Below are 27,755 nucleotides of genomic sequence, written 5' to 3'. Positions count from 1 at the left end.
AAGATATTTTTCTTTTCACTATTGATTGCGTAATATCTCTAGATATTGTTCAGTATTCTAAAGCCATTATTGTTGTCAATGGAATAAGAGGAAGTGTTCACGGAATGCTGTATTTTTATTACGATATCGGTAAGATATTGTACTGCACGTTTTGTGCTGTTAAGAGTAATAAGAATTAAAAATAAGTAGTGTTTTTCATGTCTTATTTTTAGATAATAGCATTTCCTCTTTAGTATAATATATCTTTTAAATAGGAGAAAAGAATGAGCAATAGTTTAGTTACATATTTGTAAATGATATCCTAGAATTTCTTGCAAATTGTGTTTATTCTGTGAAAATATCTTAAGCATCATTCCTTAATGATAGAAAGATAATCTGCTCACATAAGAAGATTTTCATCAAGCTGGAAATGTTTTGTTTTTTTCTTCTTATGATTGAGATATTTTTAAACAGAGGCAACATTCTTTCTAAAAAACGGGCATTAAATCTTACCCATATATAATAATTATGTAGATAGTTGCTTTTAATGATTACTGAACATAAATGTTTTATCTTATTTCATTGTAAAACAATCATAAGATATCTGAAATTTCAAAAAGTAATTCAAAGGACAAAACAGGGAATTTTGATAACTGTAGTTTAAGTTTATATTTTAAAAAAAAAATGTCCAATTGAAATTTGCATTAATAGTCAGAAATTGCTTATATGGATAAAATAAAAGAGCCCCTGATTGAAGTCGAAATTATGAAATTCCAAAATATGTTCCTTTATTTTTATTTTAATAATTGGGAATAACTTAAAATAACCTCCATTTGAACTATATTTTTTTTACTTAAAGTTTAATAAGCTATTTAAATACTTTATTTAAGAATCTGTAGAACACAGATACTATTACGAATCCAATTTCTAATGTATTATCTTCTCAGAAATTCATCGCTTCTGAGTAATTTTCAAGTCGTAATGATGTAAATACTAGAAAAGGGGGGGGGGTGATTAGAATGATTTATTCAATATTTGATAAATATATTTCATTGCAAACATTAACATTCTAAATTTTCTCACTACATTTATTAAAATTATAACACAATGACTGCGAACTTTCCTATATCATTGATTAGATTTATTTTTTACTAAAAAATCATATATGAAAAATTTCAATAATTATTTGAATTTTCTATTCTGTTTTTTAATATATATTTTAAATAACAAATTATATTAAATATATAATTTAAGAAGAGTTTCGTTACTGTGTTTATATACAAATTCAGTGGATTTTACGAAACTCTGCTACACGCACACCACACACACACACACACACACACATATATATATATATATATATATATATATATATATATATATATATATAAAATTCCATCTGTGGAACACGGTAACTGAAAAGGGATTGAACAAGATCATTGGAGTTAGCTATTTTCTTAAAATTTGTAGATTTCTGTCAAAATCTAGATAGCAGTCGCGGAAAGGAAATATGTTTCTATGTCTGTCCGTATGAATTTAAGCATATACTAAAAATACAAAGAGCAATACGGTAGAAATTTATAATAGCATTTATCATCAGAATTGTAAATTTTTAATACATTATAGATTAAACTTGCCAAAGAAGTGATCATTTGTTTGTCTAAATATTAACTTGAACTTGTCAACTTAAAAACGCAGTATCTCTAGGTAGATAAAATTAATTGTGCGATCTTGTGGACATAATTATAATTCTGCCTCAAATTTTTGACCCCAAAATAAAACTTTAATAAGGCTTATTCAGTTTCCTTCTTCTCATTATATCATTATGAATGACAAAACTCGAGATACTGCATTCTTACACCCCGGAAATAGAAAGAGGCGGATATATTTATCTTTGCGAATTGTCATGATCTGTGAGGGACTGCTACATCCGTTCATTACTCTCAACCCCATTATGCATTTAGGATAGAAGGAAAAAGGGGGGGGGGATGCTAGGTAGCTCACATATGAAAGAAATTTGTGTGGAAGATCTCCTGCTCGTCGTTCCTATAAGAAGTACAAATTTGCAGAACTTGACAATTATTATATGCAGTAATATGAAAAATCATTAAGAATAGAAAACTACTCGTGGGGGGATATATCTTGGAAAATCCTTGAAAATTCTTGAATGATTGCAAAGAGCCTCTTAATATACAATTTTATTTCTTTAACAGTTCCTGGGGGTCCACCATTAGACGTTCAAGCTGAAGCTATTGGATCACAAACTCTTCGAGTTACGTGGCAGGTACTTGAGTTCATTTTCGACAAATTATATTTGATGTGTAATTTGTACAGCATTATTTGAGTGTTTAAATAGCTGTTAGTTTCCAAGCTTATTGTAGTGTGAATTTATATACTAAATGATATTCTGACCACCAAATATTCACTTTATGTAATATTCAGTTTATAAACTTTATGTAGTGTTCAGTTTCAACGTATGATTTTTTTTTTATGCAATTCAGTTATTTTTTAGGAAGGCCGATTGTTTCTTTCTGAATTCATAGGATTTTATAACATTGAATTAAAACATCTCTCCTTAAAGATTATTTCTATTTAATTTGTCTTTTCTAAAGTAACCGAAGCAATTCATGAAAATGTTATTATTTCCTTAATGTATCAGGTATTTTCTTGTAAATATTCTTAAGCTAAATGCAGTGTTTTTATAATAAACCAAAGACATCTTCGATATTTAATTCCAAGTTGATAATTTTAACCAGACATGTATAGAAATAAAATTATGAAGTTTTTGAAACATTAAGGTGATGTGAAAAAGTAGCAAAAAAAGGCCATTATAATTTTACTTGAACTGTTCAAAAAAGAATTCAAGTAAGATAGTTTTTATGTTTCAATTGGGTCAAAATTTTTAAAAAATACCAATATTTTTTTATTTCTTAAGGTGTTTTATAGAAAGTTATGTTTAAAAGATGATGAATTTTCATAATTCTTAATTATTTTTTCGATTGTTGATGTTTCTATCCCCCCTCTTTTATTTTAATTTTCCCGTTAACAATTCTTATTATTTCTTAACTTCGAAGAAAGAATTGTAAATTTTGTTTCTTCTGGACTTAAAGGCTACTATTTAAAAAAATATATGGTGAAATTTATGTTGTTGCTTTGTTTACTTAATTTCCTGTAAATACCTTGCTGGTGTTTTAAAATACATTAATATATATATATTTTTTATTTTACTTTTGCAATTTATTTCTGTTTCGCAAGAATATTTAAAATGCATCTTCTGAAATCATTTAATTATTTAAGTACACGCCTTTTACGTTAAATAAAAGTTATTATAAATTTGAATGTAAATTACAATTATAATATGATTTCTGGATTATACTAAAATATGTAAAGGACATGTTTTTAATTACATTTTTTGCTTATTAATGTTTGCTAATTGTAGGTTTAAAAGTGTATATCTTTCTTTGCATTTACAAAAAAAATATTCTTCGATAGCTGACAAAATTGAGAATTTAAATTCTAAAGTCAGGAAGAATGATCTTTGCTATAATTTCCGATTTTAAAAAGATTTCGATGTGATTTTTTACTTTATCATATAGGATGATCATGAAGCACTTTCAAAAACTATTTAATTTAATTTTAATTATAATTACGGACTATTTCTTGAGTAATTTAAGATTTTAAATCGAAATAAAATGTCAATTCATTATTAGTTGGAAAATTATATCAATTCTCATTATTTTTAATAATGATTTCTTATCCGGCATTCCAAGTATAAGTTGAGAAAGAGTTATTGATAGATACAATAACACTTTCTCAAATCCCAAACTGTGAAAGAAAAAGAAAATTGTTATATACACACATATCTGGCATATATATAAATATATATGCCAGATAAGTAATGAATTCAGATAGAAAAAAAAAAATGATGATGTCTTAAATCCTAGAATGTAGAAAATTTCGGCATTCTACTTGAATCAACATTCAAGTCGCTCTATTCTTCAGTCACTAAATAACCAATTCAGTAAATGCTTTGGAAGAGCTCTTTCACTTGACTTCGCTAAGTGGTTGCGGCCATTAAATTGGGCTTAAGAACAACGAAACGGGTTCTGTAATGGCCAGGCAATGGAAGACTCTTTCGAGCTTTAAGAAAGGATTTATAAAACTTAAACGAACTTTGATTAGAAAATGCATCGAGTAGTATCAATATATTGTTTAAATTAGAGATGCGATGGAAGATAATATTTTGAAAGTTTTATAAGCATTTCATTCCATATGTACTAAGTTCTTTGTTGTATATTTATAAGAATAAATAGCTAAATAAAGAGGTAAATGCAAAGTAAGTGAAAAAGAACATAAATTAAGTTTTAACAAAATAAAAGTTTTATTTTTTTATAAAGTAAATTTTAATCCTTAGCTCAAATCTGTATTAACTCAAAACTTCGAAAACCGTTTAAAATATCGATTTTTTTTTTATTGCTTAATAATGTTCTCTGATCCTTTAGCTTTCAAACGATACCGTTGTCAATATTCGAAATATTTCTCGAGTTATAATTATTTTTCTTGAGGTGCTTTCATTAAAAACTCTAGTTACGGTGTTTTTAAAACTCATTTTATGAAGAATGATATTTTTCCACTATGTTGCTTCATTCAAACAATCACAGCTCAACAAGAAATTAATCAAATACAGTTATTTATATATCAAAATAATCTGTATGAAATAGCGGATGTTTTGTGCATCAATCAAAGTTATATTTGTAGAAACCAATTTTTAATAGCTGTTTAAATGTTAAAATTACAGAAAAAATCTCGCTTTTTTTATTCAGCGTTGATGAAAAAATTGTTTAAAAAAAAACTGTACATTTTTTATAACTTGTTTGAGGCAGACAACATGAAGACTAATATTAGACATAATTTCCAACTAGAATTGTGTGTCAGTACAAATTAGAATTTAAGATATCATGTTTCAAAAAAAGAGGCTAATTAGCTCATTAAATATTATTTAATTAAGTAATAATTAGTGTAATATGGTTTTTTCCCACTGAAATGAGTTTAAACATATATTAATAACCTACTGTGAAAAAACTGGATTTTTAAAGTTAAAATTTAAAAAAAATCTTCAAGTGTGTATGTACACCTTATGTAGTAAATATTAATCCTTAGCTCAAACTATGCATTGAGATTATTTAATGTATATTTTTTTCATTGAGGGTAGGGTCTGAAATCAACATTTGCAATTATGTGCAAATAGTTGTAAATGCTTTTTTTTTTCCTTTTTAGTCGAAGTTATAATGCATTTGATACCAATTTCATTTTAATTGGGCATGTATTAAATTATTCAAATTCCAAAAATTGCAAATTATATAATTATGATTAATGGAAGATATTTATTTCCAAAATATCCAAAAATTATCATATCAAAAAGATATGTATTATAGACGAAATTAGATTCCTATATAAACCTTTCCGATTTCCTTCCTTCCGTATTTCTTTATTTTATTATATAATATGAAACATCAAATTAAAGAAAATGGTACTGCTAATTAGTTCAGGTTTCTCCATTATTTGGATGACTTTTCTAATTTGATTTGAATATACTAAAACTTTAAAATAAAAGTAAAATTAATGTGAACCATGAGGATATAGAATTCTCATATAGGAAAAAAGAAAATTTGGCTATTATTTATATAAATGCTTTTCGGGTGAATGTACATATAATTAACGTAAAAATAGAAATTGTAAGAATGTTAGAAAGAAATTAATAAGGTCTATTTGGTAAAAAAGAAATGAATTCTGTGAGCAGAATGCGTCACGCGATTTTAAATAGCACGATAAAATTCAAATACCATGCGTTATTTTGTTAAATACAACATTTTGAATGTTTTCGAAATGCATTGTGCAAATAAATGTTTCACTTGAGCAAGGGTAAATCAACAAAAATGTGTATTACAAATGTGTATTAAATGTGTTACAAAATGTGTATTATAATATATCGAATTATTATAATTACTGCATTATTTTCATGTTTAAAATATTCATATTTCAAAATAAAATCTTTTTATTAATGTGTTTCAGCCTCCAGCACCAACATTACAAAATGGTCCCCTAGCAGGATACTACGTAGGTTACAAAATCCATGGATCGTCTAAACCATACACTTACAAAACGTTAGAAATTACGGACGCCTTCAGAAACGAGTGCCTCATTACCAACCTGAAACGTGTTACAACGTATAGTGTCATTGTCCAAGCTTTCAATAGACGAGGTGCGGGGCCACCATCGGATGAGATCAAGGTTAAGACTAAAGATAATGGTAAGACAAAAAATTTCCTTGAAATTTGCTTTTTAATATTTACATTTTCTTTTTTAAAAAACTCAATTTGAATCAGATAGTGTTTCCCCTGTTATTTTTTAGTTGCATAAAAGTGTAAAGTGTGCAAATGCACATTCTCAGCAATATTCAATCATTTATTTTCTGTTATCCCAAAGTTTGATAAAAATAACTTGTGGGAGCAATATATAACCAGTAATAATTAACAAATTCAATGAAGAACACTTATTAACATCTGTGAATGGAATTAGTGTAGATGAATGTTTGAGTTCTATAAGCTAATAAATGAAATTGGGAGAAGGCAATATAGTAAATAAATATTAAATAGACAGATAAAAACCCTTTAACAGAAACTTCGAGATCCGACACTTTTAGGAGGTCAGGGTTATTACCCTTTTACACAAATCGGTTCAAGAAAGACTAGTTTTGAGCAAATTGAAGTTAAAAGTATTAGAATTGCTCAATGCAGTCACGAAACAGTCAGTTCTTACAAAACGATCTGTTATCTAGGAGGCCTGGCTATTATGTCCTGTTTAAGCAAAATCAATAGCTGACCGCCGAGGAGGTCACTTTATTCCAATAAATTCTTTTCACAAGAGATAATCTGATGTTAAAAACACATCCACACATAGAGAGAGAATACGAGTGTTCTAGATGTAAGAATGTTGATAAAATTTCATTGGGATTAGATGACCTACAATTATTGGCGACTGTTCCCACTCAATTTACGAAATATACAATATCGATATCCCGCTTTGAGGATTCATCAATGTCTGAAGGATAAAATCTTTTTGAGGCTCTGCTAATGGGATCTAGAATACTATTAAAGTCAGAAACACTATAAAATTGGGTCTTTAAAAAATGTAACTGGGACCAATAAAAATGAGCAACAACAAGTAGATTTCATGAAATTCGTGGCTGCTGTAATTTATCATCTTCAAATTTTGAAGAGGTGAATTATTATCCGCCGTATAAAAATGTATTTATCGTTTATTTTTATCGATGTCTGTAGTCTAAGGTGCCATTTTAGCTCATCTAATTTTAGAAAGCTATAGATTAGATGTAAAGAAAGCAATACATATCATTCAGAAGTTAATATAAGCGTCTTCGGCGTTAAATTGAATAATAATACATTTCCATATATTAATTAACTACAACGATGAAAGTTGAAATTTAATTACACACACACACATTCATGTATATATAAATACATGTACATATTTCACTTTTTTGAAATGGATGAAAATCATTTGTAATCATCATTTTTTATTTAGATCCTCCAACGAATCCTATTATGAATGTCATGACAACAACACACACAAGCATTCAAGTTCAGTGGGAAATACGGTCATCCAGTTCAAGCCCAATTGAGGGTGAGTAAAATATTTATTTTCATATATATCATCATTTTTTTCCTACCACGTGAATAAAAATCTTTCTAATTGCTAACATATTTTTTTCTACATATTTCTTATTTGAAAATTATTTCACTGGCATTTTTAAAAATATTTGTATTTTGTTTTCTCTCTGCACATAGATGCAAAATGAGTTATCTCTTTTCATATTTGCTTCTGTAAAATTGCTAAGATGATGCAAATATCACATGCCTATGAAGTTGCGGTAGAAACTGAATATGAGGGTTACGGATTTAATACCTGATTCCAAAGACGATCCGCCTTGTTCAGTGTATGTTAAATCCATCGTGTGTCAAATATGTTTAATATGCAACCACTCTTTGGATAGAAAATTTACAGTTCGGATGCCGTTCTGATTGTCTAAATGTGCATCAGATCAATGATTTTTTCCCCATAACTGTCCTCTTGTTGTTTCCAAAAGAGTTTATAAAAAAATTATAATAAGTTCAGCAAACCTACGAGTTTTTCTTAAAGAAATAAGTTTCATGTATATTAAAAATTGTGCATTGCTGCGTTTAATAAAAAAGAAATGTTAAAAAATTACCCTCTTACGACATTAAAAAAATTATCGCCCTTTAATAACTGATATCTTCATATATATTTCTTCCTCTAATATTATTTATTTATATTTGCAAATGTTGAAAACAGAACAATCCGCATCCGTGAAATGAATCGCTCTAGCAATGTTGGCTGGTTAAACAGGCAAATATTTGGTGGTTCTTTTTTTCCTCATTGGGGAAGCGTTCATAATACAACTTTAACGCTTTTCTTTCGTTACAATTCGCAGACTCATGTATAAGATGAATGTCTTCTTTCTCAGAAAGTATAAATCGCTCTATCACAGAAAAATATTCTCTAAAAACAAAGAATCATTTGATGGTCGCATAAAGTTAGTCGAACTCAATAAAATTGTTTTGCAGAGATTTGATAATGCAAACTAAATAAACCAAAATAACTACTCCATGTTTTCTTCTCAAAAATTCTACATTTAAGTTACGTCATTAAACATGCATATGGTATACTCTAAAAATATTACGAATTAAACAGATTTTTTTTTATTCCTTATTTTTTTTCAATTTCTTTTTTTTTTTTTTTCTTTTTTTTTTTTCCCTCAAACACTTTCTATCTCCAGTCCTATATTCCTATACAAAAATTGCTTTATTATATGTATTTTACCAGTCCTTAAAGTATGCTCCATGAATTCGGGATTCCCTGTAGAGATAGAGATAGAGATAGATAGGTAGATAGGATTATTAATAATTTGAGCGAGAATAAATTATACAGTTTATTACATTTTATTATATTGCTCTGAAATAACTTTAGCACCATCTATATTTTTAAATATTTCAGTAACACCAAAAAATGTTTTGTTTCCTTATTGGAGTTTAACATTCGTTAAAAAAAATATTTATTTATCAAATATAGCACTAACAATAAAAGAGAAGAAATCGATTAATATTCTAGGATAAAAAATTTATTTAAACAGGATATATTTTATTCATTTCTTATTTTGCTACATACAATGTTTTATGACTAATTTTGAAAAAACAACAACTTTAGGATTCCATTTGCATTATAAACGGGAGCTTGGTGGTTGGCAGGAAATTCAAGTGCCTAGCAACAAACGAGAACACACATTCGAAAATTTGCAATGCGGTACTCGGTATCATTTTTACATGACGGCATTTAACGAAGTCGGGGAAGGTCTTCCGAGTGACGCTGTGACAGCCAAGACACTGGGGGTAGGTAGGTATTCTTGATCCTTAAAATATTCGATATATTATTTTTTTCTTTTAATTTTAAATCAATGTATAAAATGTTTCATTAAATTCATTCATTCAAATAAATGCATGAATAACAAACATGTAATGATTATGAATATTATTGGCTTCACACAATAGACAGCACTGGTAAAAGCACACACAGCTCTGTATTTATAACTTTAATTTATTTATATTTGCAAATTATTATTGTGTTCATGCAATAAGGATAGCGTACCTGGCATTATTTTCATTTTTGTTTTAAATCAATGGTTAAAAGTTGTGAACCTGACATTATCAATTAAAATTTTTAATCCATATGTAAAATTCGTAAATAATGGGTGTGTTAATAAATGTCTATTTTTAATTTGATAAAATATTTATTTTTTGATTTAAATTATTTTATATTGAGTCAGAGCTTCAGAAGTAATTTTGGCGCAGCATAGCCAACATTATTGCTCTTGCGCCATAAAACTTCAAACAATTCAATTCAGAAGTAATTTGCTTAACTCTCATGTTTTAATATCTTGAACATTTCTATATTTTTTTAAAAACATCATAACTTTATTTAAATATAGAAATATTATCGTTGCACTCTTGCTAATAAATATGTTTATATTATTATATTATTAGGTATGATTCTTATTATAGAGAATTTCCAATTTTTATAAGCTCTTCGACGAAAAATATATATTAAATACATTTTAATTAAAAATATATTTAATGAATGAAAAGTTACAATAACATTAAGAATAAAAATTATAACGTAGGAAACATAAATAAGACCCATTTGATCTTAGAACAGTCATACAAATTTGATATTAAAAACTTTAACAGAGAGAAAGATTCAGCTTTGCAAACTTTACATAGATTTCTGAAATGCTGCTTGCCCAAAATGTATACATATGAAATCTCCAATTATCCAATTATATTTCTCCAATTATATTTTTTTAGGTGATTCTCTTTCTCACTTTTGCAAAACTTTAGGAAAGTTGTTAATAAACGCTTCTCTAACCTTGCTGTTGGTTTTATTATTACTGAATAACTCCCTACTAAACAGTTAATCTGTATATTATGAGAAAAAATAATGGTCTAGCAAGAAACAAAATACATAATTCATTGTAAAAATATACTGAAATAGCTATTATGATATGAAAGCATGATTATTAATAAAACAGCCAATCGCTATAATTATTTTCAAACAAGAATTTCTGAATTTCTTATTATTAGAATACATTTTTTAAAAAATAAGGAAATACAAAAAAAAAAAAAAAAAAAAAAAAATGTTACCAAAAAGTAGCAATGGTTTAAAAAATTATTAATAGTATTGACTTATTTTGCATAAAATGCCAAATGAATATCAATAATTTTAAGATGCATCAACATTTTTTTGCTATTGCAAAAGATCTATTTCAACTGCATGCTATTAAAAAATGTTGAACGAAAAAAATGAAATGCTAAATCTAAAATTCCAAGAAAAAGTAAAAACTGACCTATTTAATATTGTTCTGACATTTTCATGAACTGAAATATTGTAATCAATAAAAGAAACTTTGAAGCTGAAAAGAATTTACAGTTTTGTGTATTAATAAACGAACTATTTTAAACTTCAATGAATTATAAACAAGTTCCGTCATCTCAATTTTTGTCCTGTGTGAAATAAAAATTAACTATCTTTTATTTTCCTTAGATTTTTAACAGGATTAAAAGTTTGTAATGTCCTTCGAAATATATGCAGCCGTTACTCTTCTTCTTTTGCTTCTTTAATTATTCAGCAGCGAAATGATTGATAACACTTCACCCATCCACTGAATTATTAGAAGTCCTTGACTGTAACCTCAAAATTAATGAAAGTTTTTTCCTCTATATCATCAATCATATTGCTGTCTTTTTCAACATTTTTTTTAAAAAGAATTACTTATTTTTACTTTGCTTTAACTTTGTTTAAATTAAATTATTGCATGTCTTTTTTTAAATATATTTGTTATAAAGGCAGGAGAAGAAATAGAAACTGCAAATTTAATTAATAAATTTCTGAGTATGTCTTTTAAATTTTGTAATGATGCAACAGTATATAATATTTAAGGAGTTTTGAAATTTTTTTCACTGATATTGGTCAAATTTAAGCAATAGTTGTAAATAGTATATAATTAAGAAATAATTGTAAAATCGTAGCACTAGTTGAAATGGAATAAATCCGCTTACTAGGTATCCTATAAGCCTAATATGGTGATAAATTTTGAACCTATAAGAAAATTATTTATTTATTTTTTGTCATAAAATTTTCAATTTTCAATCAAGCTCATAAAACGCCAAATATTTATGTCATGTAAATATTTTTAACATACTATAAATAAATATGATCGGAACAGTTGTGATAATCTAACATTCATTCAGATTTTTTATATCGATTTTTTTTGTGTCCGCACTGTATATTAATAATTATTCTTATTATCTTTTGCTGCTAATACCTATCGCTACAGTATATGCATAATTATGCTTATTATCTTTTGTTGCTTAAACCTACTGCTTTGTATACCTATAAAAACAATTTGAATTTCTTGTTTTTCTAAGATTCATCTGAATTATGAAGTAGTGGGAGCAGACTTTCTGACACTTTCTCGCTTACTCACTAAAACTTGTACATTAGTGTTATCAATCGCATGTCATTGGTTAACAAAAATTACGAAAGAACCTATCAGCGAATAATCCTTAGCTATTATTTTGTGGGAGGGGTACAATTAATCAATGGAATGAGAATATCACTAATGTACTAAAACACCATAAATGGATTCTTGACTTCCTTTTTTCCAATGAATTGAAACCAAAATTTGGTACAGAATTACATTTGTAGTCAGCAATTTACATATCAAATCTCATATAATTAATTCATTATATTTTTATCTATCACGTTTTCATACTTGAGAAAATGCAGGCCATCAGGCGGTCTAGTTTTAAAATTTTTCTAGTTATCTACATTTTAAATGTAAAATCTGTTTACCATTATTATTATTATTATTTATTTAGCTCTCTTCGTTTTGTAATTATCGTATCAAATTATTTTCGGACAACAGACTCTCTTTGAATTCATTTAATTCAAAATTTGATAGGTTTGACTTAAAGACATATACCGAATTTCATCCATTTAGCTGAAAGCGTATTTGAGTTTCCGCACTCACACATCGGTAAATGTGCCGACATATTTCTTAAAACATGGTTTTTGGGCTTAGAAAAGATATCAGGCAATGTAAATTTTATTGCCTTGTAATATTTTTTTCTTATTTTAATATTTTCTAGAACATAATTTTATAGAGTAATTGTCATCAGCGAATTTCCTTACTTCACAGGTTTTGCTATTATATTAAATTCATTTTCTTCGTTTTTAAGTTAATGCAGCTATATAGTTAATAATAAATTAAAAACCAAAGGGAAATATGCAAATCAAAGCATTTTTTTTGTTTGTTTGTTTATTGTTTTAGGAATAAGGTCTGTATATAGTTTAAATTATCATTATTATCAATTATTCTTGACACTGATACGTTGCTTCTAATATATTCCTTTTTTCAGCTCCCATTGCGCCAAGTCAGAGCTCTTTCTTGCGAGCCAATGCAACCCATGCTGTATTATATTTAAGCAAATGGAACGACGGAGGCTGCGTTATCACTTTCTTCGTCATACAATACAGAATGGAAGCCGAAAAAGACTGGATATTGGTGTCAGATCACGTGCTCATGCAGGCGGAGCCTTTCGAGATAGATGGGTTGAACCCGGGAACTTGGTACCGCCTTCATATTATGGCTCGAAACGATGCAGGACCAACTCAAGCAGAATATAGTTTCAGCACAAGTGTTCTAAATGACGGTAAGTTAAAGAAATTTGCATGCATTAAGTAAATACAAAAACTGTGGCATATTAAGTAAAAAAAAGGGTAAAAAAAAAAAAAAAACTGTCTCAAAATAAAGTTGCATTGTAGTTCTTATAAATGAAATAAGGCACAAGAATTAAACTAAAAAATATCTGAAAAGCAAATGGAATCAAGCAATTTTAAAATGATTAGGGAGTTTCTACAACTAAATGAAAACTTCTCCTTTATTTAAAATTGAATAAAAAATTCCAGTTTAAAATTTTTACACTTGTTTAAAAATGATTTAAAATGATGAAAAATGTTTAAAAATGATAGTATTACAAATTTTGTAAAAATAATGCAAGTTTTTGTAATAGCGTGAAATAATTAATTGACCCTTAACATTTACCTAATGGCTATTGAATAAAATAATATGTATTAAAAAAAAAAGGAAGGATGGTTTAATGAAAGTTTTAGCAAACTTTTTCTTTTAAGAATCTAGCGAATTCTTGGCTCGAACACAAAGTAGTGAGATATATATCGGAAGCATAAATCCGTAATATCCTCTGGTTATCTTTAATAGAAAATGAATATATTTATAGAAAATTATTTGTAAATTTATTCTCTCATTATCTGCATAGAAAATGATATATTTATATATGTGTGTGTGTGTGTGTGTGTGTGTGTGCGTGCGTGTGTATTTCCATTTATTATGTGTGTATTTCCATTATTCCTTTTTAATGAAATATATTACTTAATTTTGTTTAATGTAATACTTACTTTTTATTTAATCAATTTAGGGGGAAATTCTTTGCCTCCTGTCATTAAAAGACCAGCTCCTTTCTACACGAACTTGGCGATAGTTGCACCAGTTGTTGTGACAGTCATCATCTTGATATCAGTTTTAATTGTAGTTTGTGCGCTCAGTAGACGCAGAAGAAACGGAGATAGACAATATGAAGGTAATGTTCTGCAATGAATTAAAATTGAGTAAACTCTTCGTCGTAAATAATTTGAATTTAAATAAATGTTAGATTTAAAACAAATTAATAAACAAACATTTCTACTTCCACTTTGTATTTTTAAAACACGCTGGTATATAGATTAAATTCATTTTAAATATCGTAATATGTTATCAATTAAAACTTGCTAATATTTCATATTTTTATTTGATTTTGATCATATTTGCTCTAAGAATTTCAAGATAGAAAATTTAACTTCCTACTTTCAAGTTATTTTCACAAAACACATGAGACAGGATGACGCACAGAGTGTATTTTTATATCCAACTTTACGTTTGTTTGACTAGACACAGCTTTATTTTTATGTATAATGTTATTAAATATTAAATAGATAAGTGAAACACAACATTTAAATCACAGAAAATAAGGTTAAAATCTTAAAAGTTTTTTTTTCTCTCTAATCAAAAGCATAGTTTGGTTATTTCCTTATTATTTGCCAAAAAAAAAAAAAAATGATACATGAGATTGCATAGTTTTCAAACATGTTACTAAATATTAAATGGATAAGTGAAAGATTTTTTTTTATCCTTCAAGTTACACAAAACATTTACATTTGTTATGACGAATTATACATATGGATATTGGAACTAACACATGGATTACATATAGACAAAAAAAAGCTTCAGAAATGTTTTTAGCGCACATAAAGAAAAATGTTAAATTTGTTAATAACATTAGAAAACTCAAAAATGTTCGTTATTAAAATGTGATTACAACTACAATATCACAGATAAATTGAGGTAGTGACAGTTCAAATTATATTTCTTCGCCTTGTTATTACTAGGCATCCAACACCTTATAAAATATTCCGTATCTGTATTTGTTTACATAAGTATATTTTTTCCTGCATAATATACAATAAAAATAGACAATAAATAGACTCGAAAATCGTAAAATCATTATTGATTTTACATAGAATTATTGCGCCCTTTCTTATTTATGGATGGAGAAAGGAAATATTCTCTTTGAAATTAAACCGCACACATTTTCAAATAAAATATATTTCCAATTTCCGATTATTTTTCTATCATAATTAGTTCCTTGTAAATGACATATTAAAAATGAACTGTATTATAATTATGAGAAAATCAAAAACAGACATATTTAAAAATAAGTAGTAGATTTAAATTATTTATTTTTAATGTACGACAATAGAGAGAAACACATAAAATACATCACTAGGTATAAGGGTTTATTTTATCCATTCATCATGACTTTCATTTATTATGATACCAAAAACAAACCGGATGTCAAATTCTTATGTGAAAAAATTTATACTTGGTTACTGAACTCATTGCTGTAAAAATTTAAATTGCAAATCTTGAAAAGTAACACCCATAAGTTTTAAGCCTATGACATACTTTTGCAACCAAAGGTATGCCGTAGCTGTTTTATGCCTCAATGTTTTTTAATGCCGTATGCTTCTTTTCTATAATTATTTTCTTCCTATTTCGAATATGCTCGACTTCTTCAACTGACTTAGATAGTAAATTAGTTCTCTTCTCTTTGGATACGCAACTATCTTTCACAAATTTCTTGTACCATTTGCAAACTTGTAAATAACTTAATGGCTGTATTGAATTTACAATTAAATGTATGCTGAAATGAAATAACAGATTTACTCTTTGCATACTGTAATGCACAAAACAACATTTCCAAAGGCATCGCTAACTTTTGGCAAACAAACAAAAACGTTTGCTTTTACTAGGATGAACTAATTGCAAAGAATAAAATTAAGCATTTTCTCTACCTATTGATGTATTTGTATGTGTAAAATCACACATATATTTATATGTATACTATATGATATTAAAAATATTTGCAATATTATTTTATGTTCGTGAATATTGAATGTTATAATATATTATCGCTCAACATTGTACAGTATTCCTCAAATTACCATGCTGCCTGGATTTTGAGAAGTTTTGTATTTTGTTATGCCTATTATTATGCAGTGCACAAGTTACAAAAGATAATCATTCAAAAGAGAAAACAATAACTTTACTTTTATAATTTCAACTAAATTTCGTTAATTTTCATTGTTATATCATTTTATGTCACAGACACACAAAGTGTGAGAAAGGAAATGAATCCGGAAGCAGTTCAAATGTCAGAATATGAAGTGAAGCAGGACGGGACGTACGTTCAAGCTAAAGATTCCTCTTTGTATTTTCCTTCCCCTTATGCGACGAGTAGAGTGCCAGTATTTTCATTGGATGAGAGGAGCTCTGGAGAAAGTAGTACTGACGGTAGATCTACATTGCATGATATAGAAAGACCATACGATGTTCCATTTGCCGTCAAACAGGTATGTATATATATATACATACATACATATATATATATATATATATTCATTTTTTATTCTAAAATTTATTACATGTATTTAAAATAAAATATTAAGTTCTATGGAGTATCCAAAAACTTATATTCACTGTAAAAAAACCATTACAAAAGCAATAAATAATACATATCAAATTTTTAAAACTACAAATTAATTAATAATAGCTTTTAGGAAAAGTAATAAAAAAGACATTTCCTTCCTGAGGAATTTTCGTTTAATATAAAAAAAAAGTGCCAACTTTAATTATAAATTAATGATGAAAATGAAAGTTAATGATAAAAAAAGAAATTACAGCGTCAAATTCTTGAAAGACTATTTTTTTAAAGAATATATATTTTCAGTTATTATTTTTACCTTCAGGAATTATTGAACTCTTCTTTGTGAAATTTTGTCCAATGAAGTTATATACTTCTTCCCTTTTAATCTAAAAGAATTCAATCTAATGCTTGCACTTATGTATTAATGATGTGATTTCTTCAATGCGACCTCTTTTATTACTTAGTCATGATTTTCACAATGACCAATGGATCCCTTTTTTTATGGTTTTATTTTGACGAAACAAAAGAAATATGATATTTATAGTTCAGAATTATTCCAATATACAATCTGGCAGCAGCCATTGAAGTCAATGGAAGAGAAAGAGGCTCATGAATGGATATCCCAGATTTTTAGAGGTATTTAAAGAAAATGAAATGAGGTAAAATCTTATTGTCCATCAGAAAAAAAAAAAAAAAATAACAGTTGAAGGCTTAAATTCATATAATTATAAGTCGCCAAATAGTTTATCGCCCCGTCTTTGAGATATTTGATTTGACATCGATTCAGCATTTGAAATATCTGCAGCATTCAATCTAATAGTTATTCGTGGCTTTGACTATATCTACTGTCATGGCACACATATCTACAGTCTTACAAAATTTTAAACCAAACATGCAGAAAAAAATGTGAAATGAGTTTCCGTACAATCTCAGTATCCATAGTATTTCTGAGAGGATTAACAAAGTATACATAATTGTGTTGAATTTAAAATTTTAAATAGTATATTTAATTTCCAAGAAAAAAAGGTTGTTCTTTGTGTTGCTTTATTTAAATAACTCAGAAAAATTAGGATATTCAATTATGAAAAGCCTGTACTGATATTGATTGAAGTTTTATTAATAATTATTACTAAAGATGATTGGAAAAAAACAGCTGAAAATTGACTTTTATGGTTACTGTCAGGAATGCATATTTTCATTAAGAAGTCTGAATTATAAGATTTCATGCATGCTGCTCGTTAGTTATATTATAATTATTATTAATGTGTGAGAATTTTAATAGCTTTTTATCTATATCTATACTTATAATAAAGCTCAATGTGTGTGTGTGTGTGTGTGTGTTGGCGCTCTACAGGCCAGGTCATTTGACATACAGCTATCAAATTTGGTACATGTATACCTTAGAGGTCGGGAATGTGCACCTGGGGTCCCTTTTTTTGAAATTTTAATTATTAATTAAAAACTAACTTTCCCGCCAAAAGAATCTTCCATTTTCCCCACCGCCAACTTTTCCGCCAAAAAAATCTTCCATTATCCCCAGCGCCAAACGAGAAAGGCTTCCGTTGTTTTTTTCTCCCAACAGTAATGAGGCTAGGGTTAAAATTTTTCGGCGGATTATTTCAATCGGTTCTGCTTATTTTCTTAATGTTTGATGCATTTAAAATTAAACATTGTTAATGAATCAATCTTTCAGATTCATTCTGAAGTACTTTTGAATTAAAATAAAACAGAATAAAGGAAATTAAAAATTTCTAATCCGCATAGCGTTACCCCAACTGGCGTAGAAAAAATCACGTATTTGCGTTACGTAACCGGCGAAGAAAATTCACGCATGCGCATTCTGTTCTGATTGTTGCCATGACAACATGTATATGTTTATAGTTTTAAGTACAACGTTTTTTAAGTAGTGTTTTTTAAAACCTGTTTTCAACCGTTTATTTTAAACGATTCGTTTTATTTTCTTAGTGTTTGATGCATTTAAATTTAAACATTGTTAATGAATCGATCTGCTCATAATGAATCTAAGAAAAATTTGTTGACCTTCTCTTGAGATATTACATAAATTTTAAAAAATATTCTTTAGTGCCCATAAAGTTTAAACGCTGAGTGACTCTATTTTCAGTAATCAGATTATAAAAAAATGCTTTGTTTCAGTAAAAAATATTATTATATTAATTGAAGATAAATTCTTTCCACTTTAATTTAAAGCATAAATTCTACGGGTGCTAACAGAAATTGAGAGAGATACATATTACGTTATGACTGAAGGCCTTTATAATATTATGAATGAATTATATGATAATCAAAATTTGAAGTTTTAAAATATTTTGATGAAGAAGCTATTAAAGTAGAAATTGCATAAAATATTTAATTATTAAAATTTTAACGAACATTAAGATTGGCGAACCGGCTGGTCGCCAAAGGCGGCTAGTATATAATATTTATTCTTGAGTACGTGATAAATAAAATAATAATAACTAGGGAATTCATTTATTTTTTTAAATTTATATATTTTAGTTAACTCAAATAAATATACCTTATGGAGTGATTTATAATTTAGAGGATTATTTCTTGTTTACATCATTAAAATATGTTTTCTTAATTTCTGATAGAATTTTTGTTATTTATTTATAGCAAAATTTTATGTTTTTAATTTCAAGAGAATATTCTAAAATAATTTATTATTATTAATGTAATTATGCGCTTTATTTTCCATAAATGTGATTTGAATCAATGAGAATTAAATTTTATTCAGTTTTTTATATGGCTGTATTAGAATCATTTACTAAGTAATGGCTTTCAATATTTTTGTTTTCCTTCCAGTTCCTTAAATGTTTTATCTCATTCTTATGTTTTACCTGTGTTTTTAAAATTCAAGTTAAAAATATTTTCATAAATTACTTTAGGCTATCTTCTAAATAAATACCCATTTGAGTTACTTTCAAAATAAATTATATTTCATCGCAAAAACTAATGTATATTGATATTAATAATAAAATTAATTGAAGTGATTAAAGAGAAAAGCTGCATCAAATGAAAAATAGAAAAGATAATGGGCAATTATTTTATGCAAAAGATTCAAATATGTCTTTAACTATAATTCCGCATTTCCAAATGCCTTATCCATTAGAAGTATTTTAAATACAATTATTCACTCTTTTCTGGCGATGAGGTTCATTTTTACAAAACTTTTTAGATTAATACAGCCTTTTAACAATTGCTATTCGACCATCGTAAAAAACCTTCGAAATTGAATATTTCTTCTACCGTATCCCAAAACGTTGTACTGATGAAATCCATTGATTTAAGCTACACGCAACCAAGAAATAGTCTCCAGCGAGAGTATTCTTGTTTCAGTTTAATCTTCGAGAAGAACTGTTTCTTTTCTGTTTCAAGTAGATGTAACGTAGTAAGCGAATTGCTAGTTTCATCTCTTTGGACTCCAGGGATATTTTTCAAGGAACGAAGTAGATCCATTAAAAAAAAAAGTAAAGAAAAAATACTGTTGCTTCTGACTGAAAGAATTGGCTTCAAAAGTTATATTTTTGGCTTCGTATTCTTTGAATTTGTTTTAAATTCAAAGGATTATTATTGTGGAATGTTAAATTATTTTATGCATAGGAAATAAATGAAAGTTCTATTTGTTTTTGCATTTTTAGTTTCAAATATTAATTAGATAAAAAGTAATCTAACTTTAATAGATTCGAATCTAATATAATTACCTGTGACAAGATAGAGGAAAATTATTATTTCTTTATAAATAAAAAGACTGACATTGAATAATTATTCTCTCATGCGATTTCTAATTTACAAATCATTTATTTTCAAACATTTTATTACAACTATTTTATCATCTAATTTACAAATAACATTTATAATCATTTTATCATCTAATTTACAAATCCCTTATTTACAATAATTTTATTATCTAATTTACAAATAACATTTATAATCATTTTATCATCTAATTTACAAATCCCTTATTTACAATAATTTTATTATCTAATTTATCAATCAGTAATTTATAAGTATGTAAATTAGAACAATTCTAATTTACAAATTTAAAATATAAGTATTATATGTTATCTAATAATTTATATAATGATTAGGTATTCAGAAAATACTATATCAAAAAAAAATCCTCAATATTCTAACAAGAAAAATATTAACATCGGTTTTTGTAATAAGAAATTTATAAAATAGTCTCACCAAATCATTAAAATTTCACACTGAGAGGAATACCTTCGAAATGCTCTAAATTGAAGTTTCGAAAGTTTCTACGATGGAATGTGACGATAAATTCCTCTTAAACAAAGCAGTTGATCACATAACATTTTAAAGCATTCCTAAATAATAGCCTGATGAAAAAAAAATCATAACCGAAACAGCACTAGAGGATTTAAAAGGTGATTTGTAGAAGGCTCTAATGGCTAGTAGGTGTTTTTAAAATTGCAATAATGCTGTTATTCATCATACAGTGCTCTATATTTTGACTTAGAATTACGTATTTTGTATTAGCATACGCATCTTGAAATTTATTTATATTCATGTGCTTATCTTCAATGCAAAGTAATAGAAATGCTGTTCTTTATAAAGGAAAAGGAATTTTAATGTCACACTGATACAAGAGCAACCTGAAAACATTGAATTTTGCACTAGATAATTTGTATTATTAAAATTGACCATTTCGTTAACTATTTCCCAAATACAAATTCACTGTTTTCTCTCGAAAATTGTAATCGATTACATCTTGCCATTTTAAAACTATTTCTTACATTTTTGCATAAATGTAACATCATTTATGTGGAATTTAAAGGTAGATAGTTATAATGTAGATATTTATTTTTTCAAAGAAAATTTTAATTGATTTTTATTTTTATTAATTTTTATTTTCAGCTGAAAACTATTTTAATAAAGTGTTATTTATTAGAAAATACTCAGTCCTTATAACTTTAATATAAGTTTTATTACAATAGTAAAACATCGGTGAAATATTCAAATAAAGAACAGATTTATTGTTTGATATTTTAAATTTTATACCCAATTTTTAGTGATATTGATATAATATGTTCATGTTCGCTTGTAAATATCTTATTGTTAACTGCTATTAATTTACATAAAAGAAAATTCAAATTAATTTACATAAAAAGAAAATTCAAATTTTCACTTTAATCCCTAATAGGGATTGCAATACCGGTATACCGGGATACCGAATACCGGTATTTTGAGCCATTTGTACAATTTCGTAATACCGGTATTCACAAGTTTAAATACCGGTTTTTCCGTATTTATTAGAAATTTTAAAAATTGTCTCCACTATATGTTCAGGGATCGCCAACATAGCAAAATAGTATACATTTTTGTTTTTATGTCTCCCTAACGGACGAAATTAATTAACTAATTAATGGCTTAAATGAAAAAATGAAAATGAAAAAGAAGAAAAGAAAATAACCAATTCAAATCTGATTAAGTTTATAGTAAATTTTCTTAAAATTTTTTACCCACAAACCTATCCACATTCAAAACTATTCGGTTCAGTTATCGAAGATTATGATGACACTAATGACTAGTGAATGATGTCTATGATGACTAGTGAAAAGGAATTGTCTCTTGAACAAACATTAGAATTAGCGATAAATAAGAAAATTTCAACGAACCAAAATTCAATACAGAAATCAACTATATCCAAAACCATCCGATAAGAAATCGATTTATTTGAAGCTGATGGATTTAGAGGTAAATACTTATCGCGCATTGCTAACAGTGCCACTAACTATCGTAGATGCCGAAAGAGAGTTTTCGATAGCTAGTAATTTTTGCACAAAATTACTTTTCAGGCTTAATGACAGTACAATTAATACATTATGTTTTTTAAAATCACATTTCAAAAATTTGTATTAGTACCACAGACTGAATAATGATAGTTACAAATTATTTTTTGTGATATTTACCCTTTCTAATAAAACTAGCAAATAAAATAAAGAAACGCCTGTGTTTTCTTTCTTTTTCTAAAATTTCTAGTACCGGTATCCCGGTATTAAGATCTAATTAATACCGAATACCGGTATTGAAATTTTAGTCCGGTATTGCAATCCCTAATCCCTATGTTACGAAATCAAAAAGCTGAAACTTCAGTTAATAATTTTATTTATATTTAATTTTACTGGTTAAGGCAGTAAATTATTATTTATGTTTTTTTATTCTTAATTTTATGAGATTTATTTTTATTCTGGTATATATAATAATAGAAAGTATTGTAATTTTCAAAATATTTATTATCGATGTTTTCATCAATTGGGCGCAGTGAGCTGGTGTTAAGACCTCGGGTTCTGGATCGAAGTCTGATTCCATTGTATAAGCAAATGTGATGCCGGCTAATCCACCAGACATCAGATGCCAGACAAAAGAAATTCTGATAAATTTTCAAGTTTTAATCACTCTCCTAAAAAAGCAAATTTTTTCTGATTTTATGTAACCGCTCTTGTTAATCTGAACACAGCAAATGCATTATAATATCCTTAATTTAGGAAAATGTTAATCTTATATTATTGAAATAGTATTCTATCCCATTACCCATTAAATTCGCCCATTTGTATTGATTTGGGATAAAATAAGTTAAAAAGGATATTATCTACTTGCTTGTGAGTATATGAATAGAACAGTAATTTTAGTACTATCACTAATAGTACTTTTTGTACTATTAGTAATAATGCGCTAAGATGTAGTAGTATTAATAGTATTTTTTATAGTAAATATTGTTGGTCTGCATAAAATTTCAGATTTTCCCATCTGAGTACAATAGAAAAGTATTACTCAAAAATGGTTTAAGCGCAGACAAGTGTAATTTAATTTAGAAAGTAGCCTTTGCTCTAAGATCGAAAATGTGTATCCAACATTTTACCAAATAGGTACAAGGAAAAATGCATTCTTACTTGATTCTCTTATTTGAAATTCTATACTTAATTTTCTGGATTCTGAGACGAAGATAATCTAAAGATGAGCAATAACAAACAATATATTCTTCGCAAAAATATTAAAACATAAACGATCTTACCTAATTTATAAGTTTATTTTCATTCGAAAATGTTTTTATAATAGCAATATTTATATTTTACTTGGATTTTTCAAGCATTCTTTTAAATAAAATATTGCATATATAATACATATTATAATATTTTAAATTTCTATTATGTGTTTTTTTAATCCTTAGAACACAAAAACTGATTTAATGGTTCTATTTTATTTAGATGGAGATGTTTTTAAGTTATTTTAGCTGTTCCTATTTTTCAAATACATAATTATTAGTAAAAAAAATTAAATACTACATTCCAATTCTTTCGATTGATTTTTATATTGAGTAATGATAATTAATCTTTTATAATTGCACTTCAGAGCAAAGATTTTGTCTCTAAACAAATGGCAATTTTTTTTTTAAATAAAGAATATTCAATGCACTATTTTTTAAATATATTGTTAAATTATTTATATCTTGAGTTTATTTCAAAAGTCTTTAGTAAATAATAATCTGCACGTTCTTCTGTTTTTATTTTCATATAATTTCAGTAGATATCATGACAAAAATTTATTCGGAATAAGGCATATAATTTTGAACATCGTATCTAAATATTTGTATCTAGTTTACAGAATGTCACCAAATTATTGCCAACACTCATCAAACACTCCTCAACTTCATACTAAACCCAAATTAACTGTTCTGGTATTTGTCCCGTGAATTATATCCCTGTGATTCCTACGAGCACAGTAAACGATGACATCTCATTCGGATACAAAGAGACATGATTTTAAAATTACATATTGGGCATTGTCACTGCAGGACAAAGGCTGAAAATGATTGCTTTGTATATTAAAACGTGATTATATGCACTACAAAATAACAGATTGAACTCAATTAATATCACTATTATAACAAAGCATCAGCTAGCATAACAAATACACAGATAATTCCTGCTTCTTTTGAAATTGGCTGTCAATATATTTGCTATTTCAATAAGTCCCATAAGACAATTCTGAATTTAAAAGAGGAATTCAATTATGAGGCTCTGAGTTATAATTCTCACGTTTTAATTTAATGTATTATTCTGTGAATAGGATGCGACATGAAATATGAATAGAATGTATTCTTGAAAGCGGATTTCACACCAATTGAGGACATTTGTGTTCTGTTTTCTTGACACTTTCAGGCCTCTGCGATTCAGGAATCAAGTGGTAAAATTCTTTATGCATATTTTAATTCTAAAATTGAGGAATTACGCGACCAGTTTATCTAGATATTTCTCAGCCTTTAAGACTGAAGAATTATGAGATTAAGCTCTCTGGGCATTTTTTATCATTTGATATCCAGAAATAGAACAATTATTTTCTCTACACATTTTTCTTTAGCTTCTGAGATTGATAAATCATATGATTGAGATCTATATGTTCTATTTTCAACTCACAAAGTTGAGAAATCTTTAGATGAGAATTTCAGGATAATCTTCAGCCTCCGAGTTTGAGGAGGCAAATTGTTAAGTTATCTGTACATTTTTCAGATTCTGCCATTTAGGATTTATGCGATTATATTTTCTGGGCACTTTGAAGCATTTGTTGCTGAGAAATTAAACAACCAGATTCTCTATTAAATTTCTAGACCCAGCTATTGATAAATCATGCTATTAAATTCGTTATACATTTTTCAGCCTTTGAGATTATGGAAAGAAGGGATTGAATTTTCTGGTCATGTCTCAGTTTCGGAGATTGAGAAATCAAGTGATTAGAATCTTTCAGCATTTTTAATCCTCTGATATTTAAGAATCAAGTGGTTAGGTATTCTGGATAAATTTTAGTATCTGTGCTTGAGGAATCTGAATGCTTAATTAAAATGGAAGTGGTAATTCAATAATCAGATTCTTCGAACTATAAATTGAATTAAATGCAATAATTATGGAAAGCTTGGTTCATTTAATACCAAAAATAGAATATTTCCAATTTTTTCAAATATTTTTACTTTTTTGCAGTCCAGTAATACAAAGCACATGAAAGGTGGAAAAGCTCTTTCTCAATCTGAGGTTGAACACATGTACAGTTTTCCAAGTAAGTATATTTTCTAATAATATGTTAATTTTATATCTCTTGATTTTAAAGCTTTTATTCTTTCTATATTTGTGCATATTGTAAGAACGTCCACGGTTTAGATTGGACGACTGATAATAAAACAAGGAATGGGAATTGACATAAATAATAATTTATTGATTCGAAAGTAGAAATTTTACTAGGCAATATTATTTAGAAGAGCAGTTCAGTTTAAGATAATATAATAAATTATAATCGTCGAAGGAACAATGTATTTATAACATAATATTGTTGCAATCAAATTTTTTTTTTGCGTTTTTTAAGCACAATTCCAGTATTGTTTTAGAAGTCTTAAGTTCAGCAAAATATTTATTACATTCTAGTATAAGTAGTATAGAGAAAGTATAATAATCGTAATATAAAAAATCAAATTTGTGGTTTTGATGTATTTCCACATTTTGAGTTAAAAAAAAATCACATTTTTTTTTAGAAAATGACCGTCTGCCTGCAACAAAGATAATTTAAAAACTCTTTGAGCGGTTGAAATTTCATGCGCGACCATTTATCAAATTTTCAATTTCACTCAAATGTTGAGTAAAATCTCTTCAGAGGAAGTTCGTCTGTTCAGCTTCTCGAATATAAATTAACACGATAATTACAAAATGAAGAGAGCTAGATATATAAAATTTAGTACACAGATTTGACATCTATAGTAGAGAAAGTTCAAATTTTGAACCAGATCCAAAAAAGAGTTGACCGTCTGTTTGTCTGTATTTATAGAAACATACAAACTCGATAATTCAAAAACGGAATGACTTGAATATATCGAATTTAGTAGGATATTTCGTGCTTACAAGTGCAATTTAGTGTCAAATTATTTTCAGTCGGCCGAGAAAAACGTATCTTAAACACGAATTCAATTTTTGTATACTATTAACACATGCCAGGGATTAATCGCCAAAATAACTCGACAAGGATGACAAGGATAAATTCAGTGAAAATGTGAATGAAATGTCAGTGAAATTCAGTCTAAGGTTATTATTTCCTAAGTATTGTACGCCAATGCCATGTAAGATATGACAAATTTATTAGAGAGTGCGCGAAAGTTTTAGGGAGACCACTACCGAAGGTTTTTAACTTAAAAAACTGTACGGTTTTGATAAAGAAGCCCATTGAATGCAATATTGAAATGAAAATTTAGCTAAATGTGATTGATTTGAATACAGTTTTTTTAATAATTTCTCAATCTCCTCACCATTACTTTTAGTGGAATATATTTATATTTGCTCTGAGAGTTATATATTTTATTTTTCAACATCGACATTTTATTAAAATGAATTATTACTTGATAGAAAAAGTGTAAAATGCTATTTATTTTCGTGTAGCGAATAATGTTTAACACGGGGAAATAAATATCCGTCATGCATATTATTTCTGCTGCCACGGTGGCAATTGCTTAGAACCCGAATTTAATCCGAATTATATCCACAGATCGTCCTTCCAGTGGGCATCATCAGTCAACAGGATCTCATCGGAAGGAATCTATGTCTGGTCGGCGCTGGTCAGCGGATGTTGATGATGAATATATTCCAGGAAATAATGACTCGAGACCCAGATCGACTGCGATTTCATCCAACAGATGGCAGTGCGGTACCAAACAAGGTGCTCCCTATGCTAAAACATGTGGGGATGGGTAAGCAGGAGTGGGTTAAAGCATGCAGTGAAGAGCTCTAAATGATGAACATTGTTGTCTGAAAACTTTCGATGTTTGGTAGATTTGCTAAAAATTTTCACATAGTTTCCATTGAAATTTTGCAAGTTTTAACTTTAGCTTTACTAATTAATAAATATTTGTTATATATATATATATATATATATCTTTTTATAAAAGAAAAATCAAAGAGCTTAATGCGAGTAATTTTTTAAATTCAAATATCACTCGACCTGAATTTATTT

At 27.4% G+C, this 27,755-nt stretch overlaps 1 protein-coding gene across 2 annotated transcripts in view; it reads left to right on the top strand.

Moving 5' to 3' along the window:
* The window catches only part of LOC129981268 (cell adhesion molecule Dscam2-like), a 292,355-nt gene that overhangs the window by 252,213 nt on the left and 12,387 nt on the right, over positions 1 to 27,755 (top strand). The window contains exons 18-26 of one of the 2 annotated variants that reach the window (XR_008785299.1): positions 2,193 to 2,263; positions 6,052 to 6,289; positions 7,582 to 7,680; positions 9,283 to 9,468; positions 13,050 to 13,343; positions 14,127 to 14,288; positions 16,412 to 16,656; positions 25,745 to 25,820; positions 27,291 to 27,461. Coding sequence is in view for 1 of the 2 variants with exons in the window: in XM_056092040.1 (XP_055948015.1) it covers positions 2,193 to 2,263; positions 6,052 to 6,289; positions 7,582 to 7,680; positions 9,283 to 9,468; positions 13,050 to 13,343; positions 14,127 to 14,288; positions 16,412 to 16,656; positions 25,745 to 25,820; positions 27,291 to 27,492 (1,573 nt within the window). In the remaining variant the exon portion in view is untranslated. Of the gene's footprint in view, positions 1 to 2,192; positions 2,264 to 6,051; positions 6,290 to 7,581; positions 7,681 to 9,282; positions 9,469 to 13,049; positions 13,344 to 14,126; positions 14,289 to 16,411; positions 16,657 to 25,744; positions 25,821 to 27,290; positions 27,493 to 27,755 lie in introns of both variants that reach the window. The other variant, XM_056092040.1, reaches the window with a different exon arrangement.

This window comes from Argiope bruennichi, chromosome 8, assembly GCF_947563725.1.
Source record: "Argiope bruennichi chromosome 8, qqArgBrue1.1, whole genome shotgun sequence".
Lineage (NCBI taxonomy): Eukaryota > Metazoa > Arthropoda > Arachnida > Araneae > Araneidae > Argiope > Argiope bruennichi.
This window is presented reverse-complemented; position numbering and strand designations above follow the sequence as displayed.